Source organism: Pleurodeles waltl, chromosome 11 (genome assembly GCF_031143425.1).
Source record: "Pleurodeles waltl isolate 20211129_DDA chromosome 11, aPleWal1.hap1.20221129, whole genome shotgun sequence".
Taxonomy (NCBI): domain Eukaryota; kingdom Metazoa; phylum Chordata; class Amphibia; order Caudata; family Salamandridae; genus Pleurodeles; species Pleurodeles waltl.
Window position 1 is genome coordinate 249,145,292 of NC_090450.1, and position 19,893 is coordinate 249,165,184.

General features: G+C 42.2%; 1 protein-coding gene across 2 annotated transcripts in view; it reads left to right on the forward strand.

The window, feature by feature from the left end:
- The window catches only part of NYAP2 (neuronal tyrosine-phosphorylated phosphoinositide-3-kinase adaptor 2), a 1,263,566-nt gene that overhangs the window by 1,010,396 nt on the left and 233,277 nt on the right, over nt 1-19,893 (forward strand). For both annotated transcript variants that reach the window (XM_069213494.1, XM_069213495.1), the window contains one exon: nt 12,027-12,236. In XM_069213494.1, coding sequence (XP_069069595.1) covers nt 12,027-12,236 — 210 coding nt within the window. The remainder of the gene's footprint in view (nt 1-12,026; nt 12,237-19,893) is intronic.

Sequence of the window (19,893 nt, forward strand, 5' to 3'; positions counted from 1 at the left end):
CTAGCGCCATTCCAACACCACATAAGCATCATTTTTTTAATGCTAATGTGGAGCTAGAAGTCTAAAAACGCTGCACCATATTTACAAAGTGGCGCAATGCATGCTTTGTACCGCTTTGTAACCCTTTGCGCTACATTATGCCTGCTCCAGGCATAAAGTATGCAAAGAGGGCATTCCCCTGTTATGGGTGCCAAACAAATGGCACAAGGAAATCTAAGAGATTTCATTGCACCATTTTTTTGGCGCGTTTAACTCCTGCTCAGAGCAGGCATCAAAAGGAGGCTTCCATTTCTTACAATGAGCCTCAGGGTGCTTTGCAGAATTAGTGTCAGATTTTTTTACCCTAATCCTGCAAAGCACCAGACTAGCGTCAAAAATTCATACACTAGTCCCCTAACTACTGCCAAGGTGCGCTGTATTTTAAATACGGCGCACACATGGTGGCGGTACAGGGTGTGCTAAGGGGCGCAAGAAAAGTGGTGCTGTACTGTATGCAGCGCCACATTTCTTTAATATGCCCCTTAGTTTTATGGTTGCCAACGTCGCACCCTACTTTTTGTTACTTTTAAGGTAGAAGTCTTAAGGCCCTTCCTCCATGGTATATAATGGAATGTATTTGTATTACCTTTGTATGAGGAATGTAAGATCCTCGCCTGTAGTTTTTAAGGCGCTGTTTACGAGTTGCACGTTAAATTCCGAGGTATGCATAAACCCCTGTTTATGCACAGTTGAAATTACAAGTTGTTAGGTATTTTGCATCCGATAATTATATGATGCGTTAAATAACTTAACCTGTTTTTAAATTTTCGTAGGTCAAACCTGCAAAAATTGAACCGGTGAAAAGCAAACGGTATTTACTGTAGCATGCAGATTTTGGTACATCAAAACCAAAATCCGCTTGTTTTTCACCAAGAGTTGGTACTAGGGGGTATTTATCGCCCTCGATAAACAACGTACACAGCTGTATCATTGTCACGCGTGACAAATGTCACCTATAGTTATAATCAGGTCCTATAGGTCCCAAGTGTCATTTTATTGCCTAGCAGAACACTGCTGGAAGTCAAGGGGATTTGACGGTCACCGGCAGTGCTGCTTTAATTACAATGCTTCAAACGTGTACCTGTTAACATGCTCAAGGACACCTTTCAGTATGTACTTGAAAATGGTCGCACGATATTACAACGAACATGATTACATAAGTGATCAAATGTTTGCGTAAAGCAGTAAATGGTTCTCTGACCGTTTATTGTGCCACTTTACAAAGGGAAGCAACGAACACCTGCAGTGAGAAGTAGAGGCATGTTGTGGGCACTAAAAATCCATTTGAAGATTCTATTTTAAAAGACCATTGTAATGTGTAATTCGTAAAACCGTCCTTCATATGCTGATTTAATTTTTCACAGATTAGTGAGACCAATGCTTAGTTCGAGATCATGGTTCCCGGTGGGGGGCACACTTATTGTGGGCCTGGCGCTTTTTTTTCTACATCAGCCAATTACTGCGAGCAAAAGACACATAAGGGAAAGATGGAGGAAGAGAAGGACAGAAAGTGCCACAAAGGGAGAAAGCAAAAAGCTGCAAGTGTGAGCTGAAGGGGTAAAGAGTTGCTGCAGATTAAATAGAGGCCCGAGATAGCTTTAGGATTACGCTGCCTCAGTATTCTGTGCTCCCACACTTAAAGGCAGCAGTAAAGTGTTCCAAAGGAGAGCTTTGGGACCCGGCACAACTTTATTTACAAATTAAGCACAGAGCAAGTCTTCACTTAGTAATTAACACTAAAAAATAATAGTCTGGAATTAGATAGAACAAAGAAGGCGGTGTAGTGTGGAACTGCAAATTTAATGAATACTGTAGCATGGAACTACTCATTTTTGTGTTAATCCTGTCTTTAGGGTCTAATGTCAACATGAAAATTCTGATTCGTGTGGCAGAGTGGAAATGTTTTAGGAACTCATTCAACAGTCAGAATATAGGTTAAGCAAATAACCAAGGGCGACTGTAGCAGCACGGTCCTTTTAAAAGAACTGAAAATGTCCTTGTATATGCAACAGTTTTCAAGCAACAATAAAAGTGCCAGGATAACTCCCATGATTAATGTTATAGAGATTGGAGTCCTGTCTAGTGGTAGTTTTGACTCATCTAATGAAACCCAGAGGGTTAATATCCCTGCTGCAAATAACGTGTACGATACATATTACAGAACAGTATTTTATATGCATAGCTCAGTGGCATATTGCTTTTGTCACAGAGCTCCTTTTCTTACTGTGCAGTCCATAAGATACAGTCATATTCTAGTACAGTGAGCTATGAATTGCCATAAAAGAGCTGCATGCAAACTGCATGGTACAAGTTAGAAAGTTTTGTTTTTTCCCCAGTCTTTGACTATCCTGATTTTGCTAATAACAATTTATTTCTACCCAAACAAACCCAATTTAGCAAAGTCAACCCTAATCATTGTCCTATGTTCTGGATCCTGAGTTATGCTTCCCCAGACCAAGCACTCTTAAAAAATGCCTATCAGTATGGATGTCATGTGAATTCTACACCTTGTTGTCCCCTTTGTTTTATATAACATTTTCTAGTCACTGACTTACACACATATGATTCATTGTCTCTGTATGTGTGTGTGTGATGAAAGTGCCTCAACACTCTATGCTGGTAAGAAAGGTGGTATAAAACAAATGAAATACAAGAGAGAGTGGGGCTTTGTAGAGATGAGAGGCTTTGTTAGACAGTGATGGCGAGAGAATCATTGAAGAGCCTCAATAAAGATTGCCCACTCCTGGTGCTTTGTAAGGGCATCATTTACTATGCTTTAAAAACTAGTACAGTTGAATATATAATGAAAAATGTGTTGTAGGCACGCATTTGCCTTTTTCCCCAAATTTTCTTGGGGGATAACCTCCGCAACCAAGCCCCATTGTCGGGGTCAGGCTCGCTAACTAGGGACCCTATGGGGGCTCATCTGACAAAATTTGCCAGTGCAGCTTTGGGTTCCCAGTCCGGCACTACAAATAACTGAAAAGGTTTTGATCAGGACCACTGAATATATGTCACAGGGGAGGATCAACTTATACAGAAATGTTGACTTAATTATGCAGTAAGAAAAGGCAAATTATATGTCATAATGCAGCATATTTTGTTATAGCATTTTTATTTTGTCATGTTTACACATATTAACAGTGCCTGGGCAAAGATTTTACCTTATTAGTATCAGTTTAACACCCAAAACAGTAATAAACAACTGAAAGATTACGAGCCAACCTTTACGAAAGGCCTTCAACTGTGCACAAGAACACATGGCACCATACTTTTGGTCTGTTTGTGTTAAAAATGTTTTTTTGTTAAACTCTGCAGATTATGCAGCAGATGATGTGACAAATGCAGCAAATCCATAATTATGTGGAAAATGCAGTTGGCACAGAATTCATAATTCGAATGGCCCTGGTTTTGATGCATGAAATGTGCTGTTTCGTCTTAACACAGGCGCATACCTGCTTGCACCATTACAATGATGCACACCAAACGCAAACACTGGCAGGCAGATTAAAATTTGGCTTCCAGCTTGTACTGTCTGTCAGAGATGATTTATTTATACAGAATCACTTGAAGTGAGAATAGAAGTGTCACAACTAAGTGAAAATCGAAAATGAGAGAAAGAAAATGGCGAGGGTTCAGAGTTTGCAGTTAGTGTCCTTACAATACCCTACATTGAATATGCTGTGGCCGACAGGCAAGACTGACCATTTATTCTATTGAAGTTTCCCTGGAGGGCTGGAGCCACCTGAAGTCGCTTTTTCGGCCTGCAGTGGTTGGCTTTTCCATTATCTCCAGCTCTCTGATGTTTATGACAGCAGGCACAGCATAGGATTAGGAGAACGAGGTGGGGAGGGAGAGAGAGAGAAAGACAAGATGAAAAAAGGCAAAAGTAGAGCTGATTTCAACATTGTAGCCAGGACTGCTTTTTGTCACCAGTCCGGCGCTGATGGCAGAGATTTATGTAACTGCCCCAGACGTATGTGTACCTAAATATAGGGCTGAAGCCGAATAAAAAAAATTCTAGCAATTGCATCAAGAATTTTTAATTCTGTTAAGGACATGGAGGCGAGGATTATGCTTTCTCTTTCTTTACATAGAAAATGACAGCAGCCAATCAACATTAACCAAACAAAAACTACATATCCCAACAATGCTGGTAGTCCATAATTCCCAATCCCAGGCCTGTTCTCCATATAAATGTCTCTGCCTTCTTAGTCCTTCCTCTTTTTTTGCAAATAATAAAACATGGCAACCTGATCTTCGAACAAGATTCTCCAACGACCCAACGAGGAACCATAACTGTAGCCATCGGCTGAACTGGCACAATCATCTTGTCCCACACGAAATCACAAGGCATTCATGCGCCTTTATTGTATGATCCTACGAACAAAGAAAAATACGCCAATAATCTGGCAATGATTCAGGAAAAACATGGGTGGTGAACAAATAAAGTACATAAGATATACGTCATGCATATCATCGAATTATACCATATACATTTTAACTATATACTTATTGCAGCAAAATATCATAATAATAATGATAACAATAATGATAACAATAAGGGTGGGAAATCCTCAACTCCGTGTCCTTAATAAAACTGAAAATTCTTGATGCAATAGGAAGAATTTTTGTTTTTTTATTCTATATCAGGACCGGAAGCTTGGGATTATGCTATTTCAAAGTTGATCTACCACAGCAGATGCCACATCCACAATAGGCTTATGATAAAAAAAACTTGAACGTAGTGTCCAAAGACCAATCTGTGGCCGCCGATATCCTCTAAATGAGAACTCGCCACAAAGGATTAGGATGCTATAACGCTGCACACTGAATGCACCCCAAATGTGGAGGTATCTATACCTGCCTCCCCCAATAGCCATTTAACCCATCTGGCCAATGTGCTGGTGAAACAGACATTGTTGAGAAATGAGCAATTGTCCTTGAGCATCTCTGTGAATCTCTCAAGTACAATCCTCATAAGCATTTAAACATTTTACAACTCATAATGTTTGATTATGGGGAAAAGCTGGATATGAAATACACTTAGTTGCCGTTTTTGTATGTCTGGAAATAGAAAATGAAAATCCCGAAGGAGTAAATACTCTATCTGCTACGTCAAGGGTGCTTACTTCAGACACGCGTCGACATAAGATTAGACACAAAAGAAGCGTGAGCTTGGCTGAAGATTGTTTACGAGAGAGATCATCGTCACATGGCCAGTTTCTTAGAAAACGCAGAACAATATCTACATCCCATAAAGTGAAGAATTTAGGTTGAAGAAGTCTGACCATTCGGATGCCCCATAATATTTTGCAAATCAGAGGATGTTCACCCAACGGTTTACCCTTTGAGATAAGGGTGTCCTGTTGAAATAGCTGATCCAGAATTATTAATGGTGCTATATGCTAAACCCTGGGTAGCTAGGTCTGAAAGGAAATTGACAATCATACTTGTGTGGGTCCCCATGGGATCAACACTCCGTTCACTGCACCAATCCACCCATCACTTCCAGGAGGCCTCGTAGCGATTATGGGTGGAAGGTGACGAAGATTGGGATAAGAAAAACATAGCGTCTCTCGAAACTCCTGGCATTTGCCAGCGTTTCCTGAAAGTCTGTATGCCATGAGTAACAAGAGTCCCTGAAATATCAGGGGATGAAGAAGACCCGCTGGATACAGGAGCAAGGATGGGAAGGATGGAATTAGAACCGGAGTGGAACCTGACAGTGACATCACTGCTGGAAACCACGACTGAGCCCTTCAGAGCGGTGTCATTAAAATGATCTCCGCCATCTGCCTCTTTACATGAGTGAGTACTCTCTGAATCATGGAAAAGAGAGGGAAGGCATAAAGAAGACCCCGGTCTAAACCTAAAACAAGGCATCTGACCCCAGAGCCTGAGGGTCTGGCCTCCACTTGTAAAACCGAGGCAGCTGAGCATCCATCCATGATGCAAAAAGCTCTGTTCAGCACTCGCCCCACGTCTTATCAGATTGTGAAAGACTGACTGATGAAGTCTCCAGTCGCTGCCATGCCTCAAAAAGCACGAGTTCTAGTCGGCTACTGCATCTGAATGACCTGGAATGTACTCCACTGTCACCGATTTCGTGTTGAAGCCAAAACTCCTAGGCAATTTCCATCAGAAAATAAGATTTAATCCCTCCAAGGTGATTCATGTATCTCACCGCTGACATGTTGTCCAAGTGCAAAAGAATGCAACAACTGGCTTTGAAGGGAGACAGAGATCCAATCGCAAAAGTTCTCGCTAGAAGCTCTAAACAATTGATGTGAATGTTCAGTTCGTCTGGAGACCACGTGCCCCCTGTCTGATCTGTTCCACACCGAGAGCCCCAGTCCCACTAACTGGCATCCAATTCTATGATAATCTCCGGAGAGGATGCAAAATCGGCTTTGCCGTTCCACACATCCATATGGTCCAACTACCAAATTATTTCTGTCTTGGCCTTGTCTGACAAAAGAATCTGCTCCGAGTAAGACAACCCTTTGCACAGATGCAAGATTTTCAAACGTTAAAGGGCCCAGTAATGAAGGGGACCTGGAAATATCGCCTGAATGGAAGAATCCAGACGCCCTACTAGGCAAGCAAGGGTTCTCAAGGATATAGTCGGAGAGGCAAGGGCTCTCGTAACTTTCTCTTGATCAAGGCTTGTTTCACTAGCGGTAATTTCAACTGCGCTTTGATGGAATCTACTTGGAAACATAAGAATTCTATACATTGAGAGGGATTCATGATTGACTTGTCGGATTTTATAAGAAACCCCAGAGCTAACAGAATCTGAATAGTTCAAGAAAGTTGCAATAAAACCAGTTCTCTAGTTTGGGCCATGATTAAGATGTCGTCGAGATAGATATTGAGGCGAACACCTTGTTCTTGAAGAAATTGCACCACCGGTCTTAGCAGTTTGGGGAAGCACCAAAGTACAGAGGACAGTCCAAAGGGAAAGATGGAGAACTCGTACCATTAGTTTCACCAACAAAATTGAAGAAAACGACAATGGGAATTGAAAACCGGCACCATTAGATAAGCATCTTTGAGATTTAGCCGGCCAAGCCAATCACTTTGTTGTAAGAGGTCTCTTAAAAGATGGACATCCTCCATTGAATTGAATGTCTTTAGGTTTAGCACTCAACGATAACCCCCACCTTTTTCCTGCACCAAAATTGTGCTGCTGAAACCTGTCGGGTTGGGTCCATCTTGACTATTGCTTGTTTGCGAAGCAGTGAAAGTATTTAATCTATGAAACTGCTCTCTGACTGGGACTCCGACTGGGAAAAATGAAGAGTAAGGGGGGCAATGTCTTGTTTGGGAGGGGAATAAAACTCCATCCTGTAACCTTGAGCTGGTTGTAAAATCCACGGATCTTAAGAAATAGGTTCCCAAGCAGCAAGATGCCATTTCAAGCTCCCCCCAGAATACCCTCTGCAAAGGGGAATTACTCTCACCTGATGCAGTGACATCTGTGGAGCCAAAGCCACCTCTCACCGCCTCTGTAGGTGCAACACTGCCTTGCCTGTTACGGGAATCCTGAGGATGACTGAAAGGAGCTGCGTCCCCTCTGGGAGTAACCTGTTGAGGCCTGATAGAAACCTCGGCCTGAGGATCAGCCTCGATATTGTCTCGCCCTGGTAAAAAGGCCTCCGCTGAACAACTTCTTCATAGAGATCTGGTCTTTGTCAAAAAGCGGGGAGAATGGAGACTTATTTGCCCAGATCTTTCACAAATTTGTATCCGAAAAGCAGACCATTTGCTAGGGTTCCAGGTTCTGAAGGAGCCATCTTGGCCGATTTAGGGTGTATTTTCCTCAGGAAGGAATTTTGCTGTTCCGTGAACATGGCACAGTTTGCATTCCCTAGGAGGCATATTGCCCTCTTTGCCTATTCCTGAATGGCCTCAGGGTCCAATGGGGTACCGGAGTCTTTTGCCTGCCCTGCCGGTTCCAGGATCTTAGTAATAGGCCCTGAAATGTCGAGGAGTTTGTCCTGGCAACCTCTCTAGGCCTGATCCAGACCTTTGTTAGGGTCTTTTGCAAATTTTTGAGGAACATGGCCATACCAGGGTCCAGTTCCAGGGTATCAGCAACTTTGCCGAATAACGAGGGACGAGGACATTCTGAACAGAAAGTAGTACGAATGTCCTTGTCAAAATATTTGTGTAGCCTCACCTGCACATAATGCGCCACCTCGACCGAAGGCACCCATTCGGTAGATCTTGGGTGAATTATATTTTCAGGGTCAAAAAATAGGTTCTTTTGAACCACAGTGTCAGTCGTGGTATGATGGGTCTTACGTTGTTGTTTGCAAGACTGTTTGTTATCGGCTAGTGCTTGGTCTGAGCCTGAAGGCGGTAAAGCAGAGGAGTGAGAGGTCTCAGTGCTTGGAAGAGCAGAAGTCAGATATGGGCCAGAAGGATCAAGAGAAACTCCAGGTCTGTGTTCATGACCTTCAAGGAGCGATGAATCCACAGAGGAATTAGTCCCCAATAAGGCTCTTGGGGCAAGGGTCACTTCAGAAAGCTGACTGTCTCTTGTCAGTGTCTCGGAGGGGGGACACGCCATAAATGCTCTCTGTCAGTACTTCACCAGAGGTGGAGTAAAAAGCTTTAAAGCCTTTATCAGAGTCTGGTTAACAGAGTCCTGCACATGGTGACCCAGGGCCTGTACTAGTTTCTCCTCCATCTGGTGTTCATAGGTCATTTCTACCTTTTCCTCGCAAAATTCATCCTCTTTGGCGTAATACGCCATGTCTGAAGGCAAGAGGATGTGGAGGAGTTCAACAAGGGAAGTGGAGGCCAAAAAAGGAGAAACACCTAATAAAATAAGAGATAATCCTCTCAAACACGGCCAAAATCAGTGTGGAGGGAGCACCTGCCCAGCTTTTTCCTAGGATAAAGCATTTCTCAGTTTTTGCACCTCGTTGGGCATTCCAAGGGAATTATTTCCACTTTAGGTGAAGCACTGCATTCGAGGCAATCTCCGAACTGCAACGATGTTGGAGATTGCCTTGCGTGCACGCGCGCCTATGGAAATAGAAAGAGGACTACAGTCCTCTCTTGTTGCAAGCGCTTGACTGGCCTCCCGAGGAGGCCAGCTACACATGGAGGGGAAAAACAGAGCGCAACACACAGACACTCCGAAAAAAACAAATTTATGCCATAAAAATGTCAGCACTTGACGCGGCCGACCCAAAGAAAGAAGAAGAGGTCAGGCAACGTGTGAGTGCGACAGCAGCTGTGATCTATAGGGGGAAGAGATTCCACAGTCAAGCACCGCTCAATCCCCGCTTCCGCTACAGGGCTGTAATTAAAGTTAAACACACAGGCAATCTATTCATCGTAGCAAAGTAAATAATTGAAGGAGTACTTAGCTTTGGCTGCAAGCAACAAAGAAAGAGAAAGGACTAAGGAGGCAGAGACATTTATATGGAGAGCAGGCCTGGGATTAGGCATTATGGACTACCAGGATTGTTGGGATATGTAGTTTTTTGTTTGGTTAATGTTGATTGGCTGCTGTCATTTTCTCAGTAAAGAAAGAGAAAGCATAATCCGAAGCCTCCCGTCCTGACACAAAATCTTGTGTCAAGATTTAATAAAATGTTGACGCCACAGTGTTCAGAGTTTATCAGATGCAAGAAGTATTGCATATCCTTATTTTCTGGTCAATATAAGCACCAAAATTCTCATGTCCTGGTAAATAACAAACCTTTTCCATTTGCTAGATTACAGAAGGTTTGACCTGGTGAAATGCGAGAAATAGTGTGATATTTATTGCACCTAGAAATTACTGGGTGCAATACACATTGCAACACTTGTAATAGCACAAATAGTCTTTACTCAGGGATCACAATTTAATGGGCACTTGTAATTAAGCCTTATGGGGCACATTTAAGAAAAGTGGCAAAGCTCTTGCACCCCTTAGCGCCCACCTGATGGCACCATGTATGCGCTGTAGTTAAAGTATGGTGCACCATGGCAGTAGTTAGGGGACTAGAGTCCGAATTTTTGACTCTAGTCCGGTGCTTTGCAGTATTAGTGTCAAAAATGTTGACGCAAATCCTACAAAACACCTGGAGGCCCATTGTAAGCAGTGGAAGCCTCCTTTTAACGCCTGCTCTGAGCAGGCGTTAAAAGTGCTGAAACAAATTTTCTTTGCGCCATTTATTTTGGCCCCCCCTAATGGTGGAACGCTCCCTTTGCATACATTATGCATGGTGCAGGCATAATGTAGCACAAACGGTTACAAAGTGGCGCAATGCATGCACTGCACAACTTTTTAAATATGGTGCTGCATTTTTGGCCTTCTAACGCCACATTAGCATAAAAAAATGATGCTAATGTGGTGTTAGAATGATGCTAGAGGCTCTTAACTAGGCCCCTCTATGTGCAGGCAGAGCTGACTTTAGCGCTAGTGACGCCCAGTGTGACAATATTTTTTTGCTCCCCATTACTTTCTTCTCCATGAATTCCCTGACTACCACACTTCAAAAGTGACCCTCGTCCCTCGTAAGCCCCTATCGCAAATGTATTTAATTTGTTTTAAAGTACTATTCATACCAATGCAGTTTGTCCTAGTGCTTTACAATATACTAACTCTACAGAGACAGTGAATCATACATGTGTATCATTGCTGGCTTCCATTTGAAAACATTGTGTGATTCTAACCAATTAATTTTTTTTCACAGTGCCTCCTTTTCTCTCTTAACCAAGCAACAGCAGACTCCTTATCCCCTTCCACCTTAATACGAGCGGAGCAGAGTTCACTGCTTCCCCCTTTTGTTGTGTAGTACTTAAAACATGTTATAACCGGAGAATGAGGCCCCAAAATGTGCAGGGCCGGGGGCAAAGAAAAGTAACTGTCCTCCCATTTTAGTGGTCATATTCACACCCTGGGTCTGATTCACAAAGGTAAACTTAGGCTTTTGGTCTAAGATTACACCTTTTCTATATTCACAAAGGTAAGTTATGAGTAGTATCTTTGCATCCACACTCAGGGCGTAAACTCTGCCCTCGGAGTGGAAGCTCTGCACTCGGGCGGAGATTCCACTTCAGGTGCAGAGAGTACACTCCAGGTGCGGAGATTACACTCTCGGTGTGAAGTGGAATCTCTGCTCTCGGGGTGGAAATTCTGCCTCAAGTGCAGACGTAAAGATACTACTCGTAACTTACCTTTGTGAATTCCGAAAAGTCATAAATGTAGACTTTTGGTCCAAACTTAGACGAAAAGTCTAAGTTTATCTTTATGAATCGGGAACCCCCGTTTCTACTTCAAGTGTTACTTAATATGAAATCATGGACTGCAAGGGGGAAATGTCCTCATTACTACTATAGCGTTTTGTTAAATGATGTATTTAACCAGGTTAGATTGCAATATCGAAGCCCTTTACCCTTGTGAATTTTATTTTATTATCATATAAACCAATTTTTTTATTAATTATTCAGATATTTTCATTGTTTCTACTAATCCCAGGAGACAAAGGGCCCGTGTTTGAGTTTGGGACAAGTTACTCCATCACAAACATGATTTATATTCCATGCACATTATTACAGGTTAATTATATCCTATATCACTTATAATACAATGGACTAGATATCTGTCAGGTTTGAGTACACGTCAGCCAATCTCTAAATCCCGCCCATAGTTAGTACAATATTGTATAATTTTGGGACCTAAATAAAGATAAAATCACCTATGGCAACGGCAATCTTGGTATGTTATATAGATAAAACAGAGAGAATAAACATGTTTGTACTGGAATCACAATAAATATCAATACTTCTTTTAGGTATTCAACTAAAATGAGAATGGTTTATGTTCTGTCTTAAATAACTGATGAGATTTATATACTTTAATTGCAGGAACAATGAAATGTATCTTTAACATACTTAGAGCTCGGGCCACATGACTGTGAGACTTAACTCTTTCTAAACATAGTTCCAGCTTTCTTATGTGAGACGTTTTTCTTTCACAGAGTCAGCAGATGAAGTGAAGATCAGAAGTCACAGCACTGAACCACTACCAAAGCTGGAAAGCAGAGAAAGAAGTCACCCTGGGGTCTCTTTCTCCAGAGACATCATTAAATCTCAGGAATGGGATGGGACACCAGGGCCGTCTCTAGTGTCCAGCAGGCTGGGAAGATCCTCTGTCAGTCCAACAATGCTGGCAGGAAATAACGGCTCAGGTAGGTGGAGCAAGTGCTAGAGCATACCATTATTTTAGGAAGCATACATATACTTGTCAGCTATATGGAAGTCAATGGGTGGATGGAGTACATCCCCTTGGGCAGTAAGGATGTCACGTTCAGTTACACCGGTGCATTGTGCTCCCTTTTTTGTTTCCATAAAATAGAGGTGCTCTTTTATGGCCAGTGTGAGGCCTATTACCTCACTTGTCCATGATTGCAGGGGATTGCAGCGGTGTGATGAAGCCTCTACATGTTTTCTTTTAAACATGTCTTTATTAGTGTCATGACACAGCTAGCATGGACCTGTAACATCAGTACACAAGCATTGTCAATGCCAACTGGTCTGACTTTAATGATCTGCACTCTTGATTCACTCTTTGCTTATACAGACAGGTGTCTCGCCCTCTAGTCACACAGGCATAGGCACAGCGCTCACTGTGAGCTCACACAGATATTTCACTCACCCTGCACCCACACAAGGCCCAACAGTCACCCTCCCTTCATACCGGCACAGCTCACTTTGTGCTCAGACCCCTTCTTGCAATCCTACATATTGCACTCAGTCTGCACTCATACCAGACACTCAGCACCTGATTACCATCTACATGCTGGTAAATGTATAGCCTTTGTAGCAAACTTTAGTGTGTCGAAATCTCTGGTCCTCTACTTTACCACTGAGTAATCTGGGGCAAATCATATTTTTACCTGTGCCTCTGCCTACTAATACTACAATGGGTGAGCACACTTAAACAGAGTTAAAGTTGTAAACATTCAAGCCAGGCCACTAGCATTGTTACTTTTCACACATTCATTGCCATTTTGAAGGTTCCCACATTCAGTATTAGAGTTTCTCAAGGGAAATGTGTTTGTGAAGCTACATTTTGTAGGACTGTGCCTATGCTGTACTTCTACCTACACAGAAACAAATGTTAAGCAAATGTTTACGGCTCGTATGTGACTGAAAGAGTGAAAGTGGTCACAGGCTAGGGTGTTTGAGGTGTCCTACAGCTTGAAATCTGCTGGTGTTTCTTTTCCTTCTCCTGCAACAGACCGCCATCCCCCCTCCAAGCGGCATAAACCCATAGCAGTAAACAAATTAGTTGGATGACCTAAGTGAGTGACATAGGAGGCTAGTCCTTGAATACCCTCAGGCCTAGAAAGGTCCAGAGGTGAATTGCATATCCTGGACATAAACAGGCCACAACTTTAAAGGAATTCTCCAAGCTGATTGAAGGGACTAAGCTAATATGCTTCCCTGGGGGCTCTCTTCATAGCCCCCTTTGTGGTATGATGGGTGGGGTAGAGAGAAGGCTAGAAAACAAAGCAAGCCCCTCGCATAACGCCAAGGATCTGGAGAAGGGTAGGGAAGGTTCAAACAGCAAATTATACTGCAAGTGATATCAGTGCTGGCTTGAATTTCCCTAACCCTAGTCAAACCATTGTTAATCACGTAGTGAAATATAATAAAAACATTTCAACCCCTGAATACGGGGGTTGGTGGCTCAGTGGACTAATGCTTCCACAGCAGAGATCTTTAGTTGACCTCATGGTTATATGCTTGAATCCTGGACTCAGCATTTCATTCTTCTGAGGTCGATAACATGAATACTGTTGAGCTGGGTAACAAACACGTTATTTTAGCACAAGACACCCTTCTTGGTGACATGTTATATTAACAGGGGTGGGGTAAGGTAGAGTTTCTGCATAACGTATCAGAGTCACACCATGCACTGTGAACATATGGGGTCGTGAACCTACAGTTTTTCTGTTACTCAGTACAAAATAAACATTAAAAACCATAAGCAACGGTCAGAATTATCATAGGCTGCTCTAGACTAGATCTCTCTTCTCTACTGCAAAGCATGTTATATTTAAGACATGAACAGCTGCATTGCTTAACAAAGCAACAGAAAAAAATGAAAGTTAAGCACTGCCATGAGCATTTTGGCCACTTTAAAGGGCCCTGAAGGAAACACAGCAGTCCGAGATGGAATTGTTCCAAAAGCAAGTCAAAGATCATTTGAACTCTGGTAAATGATAAACATAAGGGGCTCATCAAAATATCTCGAACGACCCATGGGACAGCTGTATAAACATGCCTGCATCCATTAATGATAGAGCTGAACAAGGGGCACCTTATACATAAACGTAGACCAGGAAAGGGAGAAACTGGGGTTACTAATTTCCTAGGCATTTTACCCATAAAGTCTAAACCCACCTCACAGATACACAAATGTCTTTCAGGAAGCAGAGTCCCTTGATGCCGAGGGCTCCTCTTGCACCCCTGTCTCTGGAGTCTGAGACCACATTCCAGATATACAAAGTCTTTGGGTGTGCGCAGAGGCAACGGACCACATGATTCGTAGGACCCCACATGGCCCCCTCTTGTGCCCCTGCACGTTACCTGAGAAGGAACCTAAGAGCTCTTTCCACATATACTGGAGAAGGGGGGAATAAGGGTCCTGGGGGCAGGTCCCTTCGTTTTTGAGGGTCCATCTGCACTACAGGGTCCCCTCTTACGTGTTTGCACTTGCCCACATATGAGGCTAAGACCACTTGGAAGACATACATGGGGCTTGGGGAAGCAGCCTATGGATTCCAAGGGCCCATCCACACTGCAGGGCAACCCCTCCTGAACCCCAGCACCTTATAAGCATTGTTGAGAACTCTTGAGGTACCACCACTAGCAAGCGGCAGCACCTAGCCCAGCAAAGAGCTCATTCTCAAACCAGGCAGATGCTGTATTCTCCAGCTTTACCTGCCTCCCTGCAGGGCATCACAAAAATTACAGGATCCTTATTCACTGGCTGCCTGGCCTTTTGCTTTAAGTGGCAGATTTAAGTAAAATGGAGCTGCACCTAGTGAGCGCCACTTTCTTTCTGCTCCCTAGCACCCTCCCTATTGCAACCATGTGTGCGCCTTATTTAAAATACGGCGCACCATGGCGCAGGGTAGGGGTCAGTAGCGTAATTTTTCAGTGCTATTGACATTTTGGGCCTACTCCTGCAGAGTACATATCGTCCCATTATAGATAATGGTATGCCCCCTTTCAACGCATGGTCTGAGCAGGTGTTAAAAGTGCTGAAAAAATGGTGCAAGGAAATCTCTTAGGATTTACAAAGTGGTGCAATACATGCATTGCACCACTTTGTGAATATTTTGCAGAGAAAATGCCACTTTAGCTCCACCTTAGCATGTAAAAAATGAGGCTGTTGGGGTGCTAAGGTGGTGCTAGAGGCTCTTAATTATGCTCCAAAATGTTGTATTGCCCATACAATATTGAGCGTGCCTATGTTTGTAGTTCAGTCCCTGCTTTTGTGCACCTTCACAACAAAACGCTTCAAATTACTTCAGAGCAAGATACTTATTCACTCAAGACTGCCCCATGTAATCCGTGCCCCTCAATCCACATTTCTTAACTGCACTCTGCTAACAGTTACACTTTAATCACAACATTCATGCTTTTATGTGGATGCCCAAATGTTTCCCAAATAGCACCTTGTATTTCTTTTTCTATTCAACTCTTAAATAAAAGTGCCAAGAAGGTTCTGTTGGTGAATGTTCTACACAATGATGTAAAATACACATCTCCATTTACGCACACCAGGGGAGCAGTTTAAAAATTATGTTTTACACAGCAGGTCATTGTCTTCAACTTCGGTTGCGAATGCTTTATTACCCCTTGGTGAAATATGCACAACCAAGAAAAGCTCGACACCTCCAAAGTGTTGGAAGCGTTGCTAGACTAGCAACATACAAAGAAGAAACTGAATGAGGGCTCCTACATGCAGATGGCATCTCAATGCAGACTTATATAATTCCCTGGCAGTGTTCAGTTGCTTGAAGCCTTTCCCCTGACTGCCTTTCCCGGTAAAACACCCTTAAAACCCTTGAAACACTTTAACTTCCTAAAAGTTCTGTAAATAGGATTACACCATGCCAACACTGCACCACCACTCAATGGTATCACCAAGACAAGTTACAAGATCGCAGAAATGCTCTATGGATCTGCTGGAGCATTTTCATCCTTAGCAGGAATCTATGCTCATTGAGGAAGATGGATTTTTGGACCCAGAAAGTGGTGTGGTAGAACCACTAACACAATTTCTATACAAACCCGATCAATTTCATCACCCTGAACATTGCAACCACACAAAGAAAACTCACAAAGTCATGTAGACTATTCACAATACCAAATTATAAAGATACATAATCACCAAGGGTTGTCCAAGGGGACAAAATAAATTTAGGTGAACTAACATTGAAAAAACTAAGTACACAAGTAGTACAATTTGTCTCATTTAAAGAAGTATCTGAGATAAAGATATTGCACGTTGCTCAGCATTAACTATCATCATTCAGTTCAATTAAGCAGTAATAGTTTGGCTTGGCAATGAAAACACAACACCCAACCAAATCAGGGAAATACATGTGTGGGACGAACACGTGGGCAAAAGACAAAAATCATAAAAGGATGAAAATATTTTGGAAAAAGATAATCTCGGACTATAGGTTACTAACTAAAATAAAAGGAAGAAATAGGAAAAAGTGTCAGCATGTCACTTCTCGATCAAGAACCTTCTCAAGGGGAATAGGTAAAGATTTCTTAATCTCGAGGACATCTCAAAGAGCAAAGCAATGAGGAAACTACCTCTCCAAGGGGCTCAGCATTCAGGGACTGTTCATCAGCAATGCATCAGCAGCCATCAGGGAAAAAGCTCTCCTTATCACCAAAGTCCAACTGGGCACTGTCATATCAAAAGGCACAAAACTTCAGATTCCCCAAAGGTATCAGTGCAGTTTACATTGAAGGGGCATCATCCAATAATAATCAATCACACAACTCCAAGTTGTAACATGCTCTTCCTTTCCCAAGCTTTCAATGAGAACATCTTCCATCCAAGTGACTCCACACAAGTTTGAAACATTTGTGTATGAAATCAGTCCATCTTCTGATCCCAGGGGTGATAAGATACAGCCTTTCTAAACTTAAACAATATGGTCTATTACCAAAAATCAAGTCTTCTAATGGAAATGTAACTAACAAGAAAGTTCAAGTTAGGAAATTAATCAATATTATAGCTCGATCACAAAAATGCAAACTCTGCTGGGCTCACTTATGCAAAAGAAAGAAATCATAAAATTACATTCAATTAATACGTCTTAATGAAACACATGTAATATCCAAACATATGAGCCTTGATAACACTACATTAACATAAATAATGCAATTTTTTTAAACAAACAACTTTGTTAATACACTTCATTTAGTACAACAGAGAGGTGCATTTCTCTAATTTTTTCACATATTGTAACAGTGGTGGCTTAAGGGTGGGGTGGCTCAGCACGTGGCCGGAGAGGTGACAAAAAAATATATAATATATTTTTTTGAAAGTACCTTTCTTGCTGCACCACTCCGATCTAGTGTGGATTTTCGTTTCCACATGCACCTAAATGTCCGCCATTGGACAGATATGCAAAGGCTATGTTAAGAATAACCATTTTGTAACAGTTTGCGTGGCGAAGGAAAATGTAAGTGCATAATAGCAAGAAGCCAAAATGGCTGCCCAAGCGTTCCAGAAGTGACGTTCGACGCACACCCACAAGGCCAAATGACTACCAGTTGAGAGAAATCGACACCAAACTAAGTTGATTGTCAACTAAATCACTGTCAAACACTTCTACAGTATCAATATCAAGTGAAACTGAAGAAGATGGCTGTGCAATGTCAATGTTTATCTCAGAAAAATGTGCGCATGTTGGACTGGCCGCATGTAAAGAAAAATAGCAGTCAGAGAAAAGTCAGCATGAAAAAGCACCAAAGCCATTGAAAGATTGTCCGAAGATTACACCGAAAGTAAACAGTTGTTCCATACCTTTCATTATCCACAGTGGTTCATCAATGAACAATATGCCTGAGGAGAAACATAAAGAACTATCTCCATTGCCACTACTGATACCATCGAAAACTAAAGTAAATACGTGGGCTGCTTCGACGCCATTGAAAAGTCAAGGTTCATTCACAGTGATGATAAAACACAAGAAGACAAAAGTGCAAGTGCCCACTCATGTGTTTAAAGGTACGATGTCAAGTGCCTGTTTACTCAGTTTTGGAAGAGCTGCTGAGATAGGACTGTTCTCAATGAACAACATGAATGCTCATCCTGAAAGTCAGTTTCCTTCATTCTTATACGGTCTATGAAAGTACACTTGCATATTAATGAGGAGGTCTGTCCTGTTGCTCAAAGACACAGACAATTGCATTTTATTTACAAGCTATTGAAAAGGAACTTGAATCATTTCCTAAACATGATATAATTGAGCATTCTACTGGTCCAACGCCACAGGTTTCTCACACAGCGGTAGTACCCAAGAAGGACAGTGGAGGAGCTTTACACATCTGGGTGGATATGTTTCAAGCAAACAAGCCAATTGAAAGAGAACAACATCCAGGTTCACACATTGCTGACATGATAACACAATTGAATGGTGAGAAGGTCTACTCTCGCCTAGATATAAATAAAGGATATCATCAGTTGGAACTCTAGGACAATTGCAGGTACATTAGAACCTTTTTGGTGTGTCATTAGCTGCAGACCTTTTCAAGATGTAATTTTCACATATTTTACAGCCTGTCATGCATGCTTTCAACTATAGTGATGATTTTTTTTGTCCTCATATACCTCAGATTCTAAGCCTACTCCATACTGTATTCCGGTGCACCATCTCATACATGGAGGTGGCTGATGTCAGGGTGCCAGAATATCTCTCAGTAGTATTGTGTAGCTGAAACCTACCTCCAGTGGGGGAGAGTAGAGTGGTGATTAATCATAGGACATGAGCTTAGTAGTCCAACACAGTTCACAGTTTACATTTAAAGTCCCCTCCATTCCAACAGCAGAGACAATATTTTTTCCTTCTTTTCTCTTGAACTAACATGTCTAATTTTGCTATTCGAAAAAGTGCATTTAGCCAATCTTTATGTGAGGGAGGGGGTACCGAAACCCAATGCCGACAAATTTCTCTCCTGGCCAGCAATATTGCATAAAACAATCCCATCTTCACCGTTCTACTTTTTATTTTCCCATCTTCTGCTAGACCAAAAATTATTAAAGGGAGGGTCGCTGAGACTTCTTGTTTTAGTACACTTTAAATCAATTTGCAGACTTCTTCCCAGAAACAGACGACAACTGGACAATCCATGAACATATGGACATCAGATGCACTCAGCAATCCACATTTTGGACAGCTCACCATACCCTCCTTCCTCATCTTTGAGAGTTTAAAGGGAGAGTAGTAGGCTCTATGCAACATGAAGTGTAGCAGGCCTTACTATACTGAACACCATACGCATGAATGATTGCCATCTGTCTTGTAATCGTTCCACCAGCAACAACATATCTCGTTCCCAAAGTTCTTGAGGTAGCTTAAAGTCATTGTCAAGTATCTCTGAGATTGCCCAATACCAACTGGAGATCTTGTTAGCATATGCCATGTCTTTAATTAGCTTATCCTCCAGCAAGTTCCCTTGATCCAACATAATAATACCACACCTTAGTAGCCAACTACTCAACTGGATATATCTTGAAATGGAGACTTTGGTTGGCAGTTAGGTTACCCCCTGTCCATGCAAGGACCCTCACTCTAGTCAGGG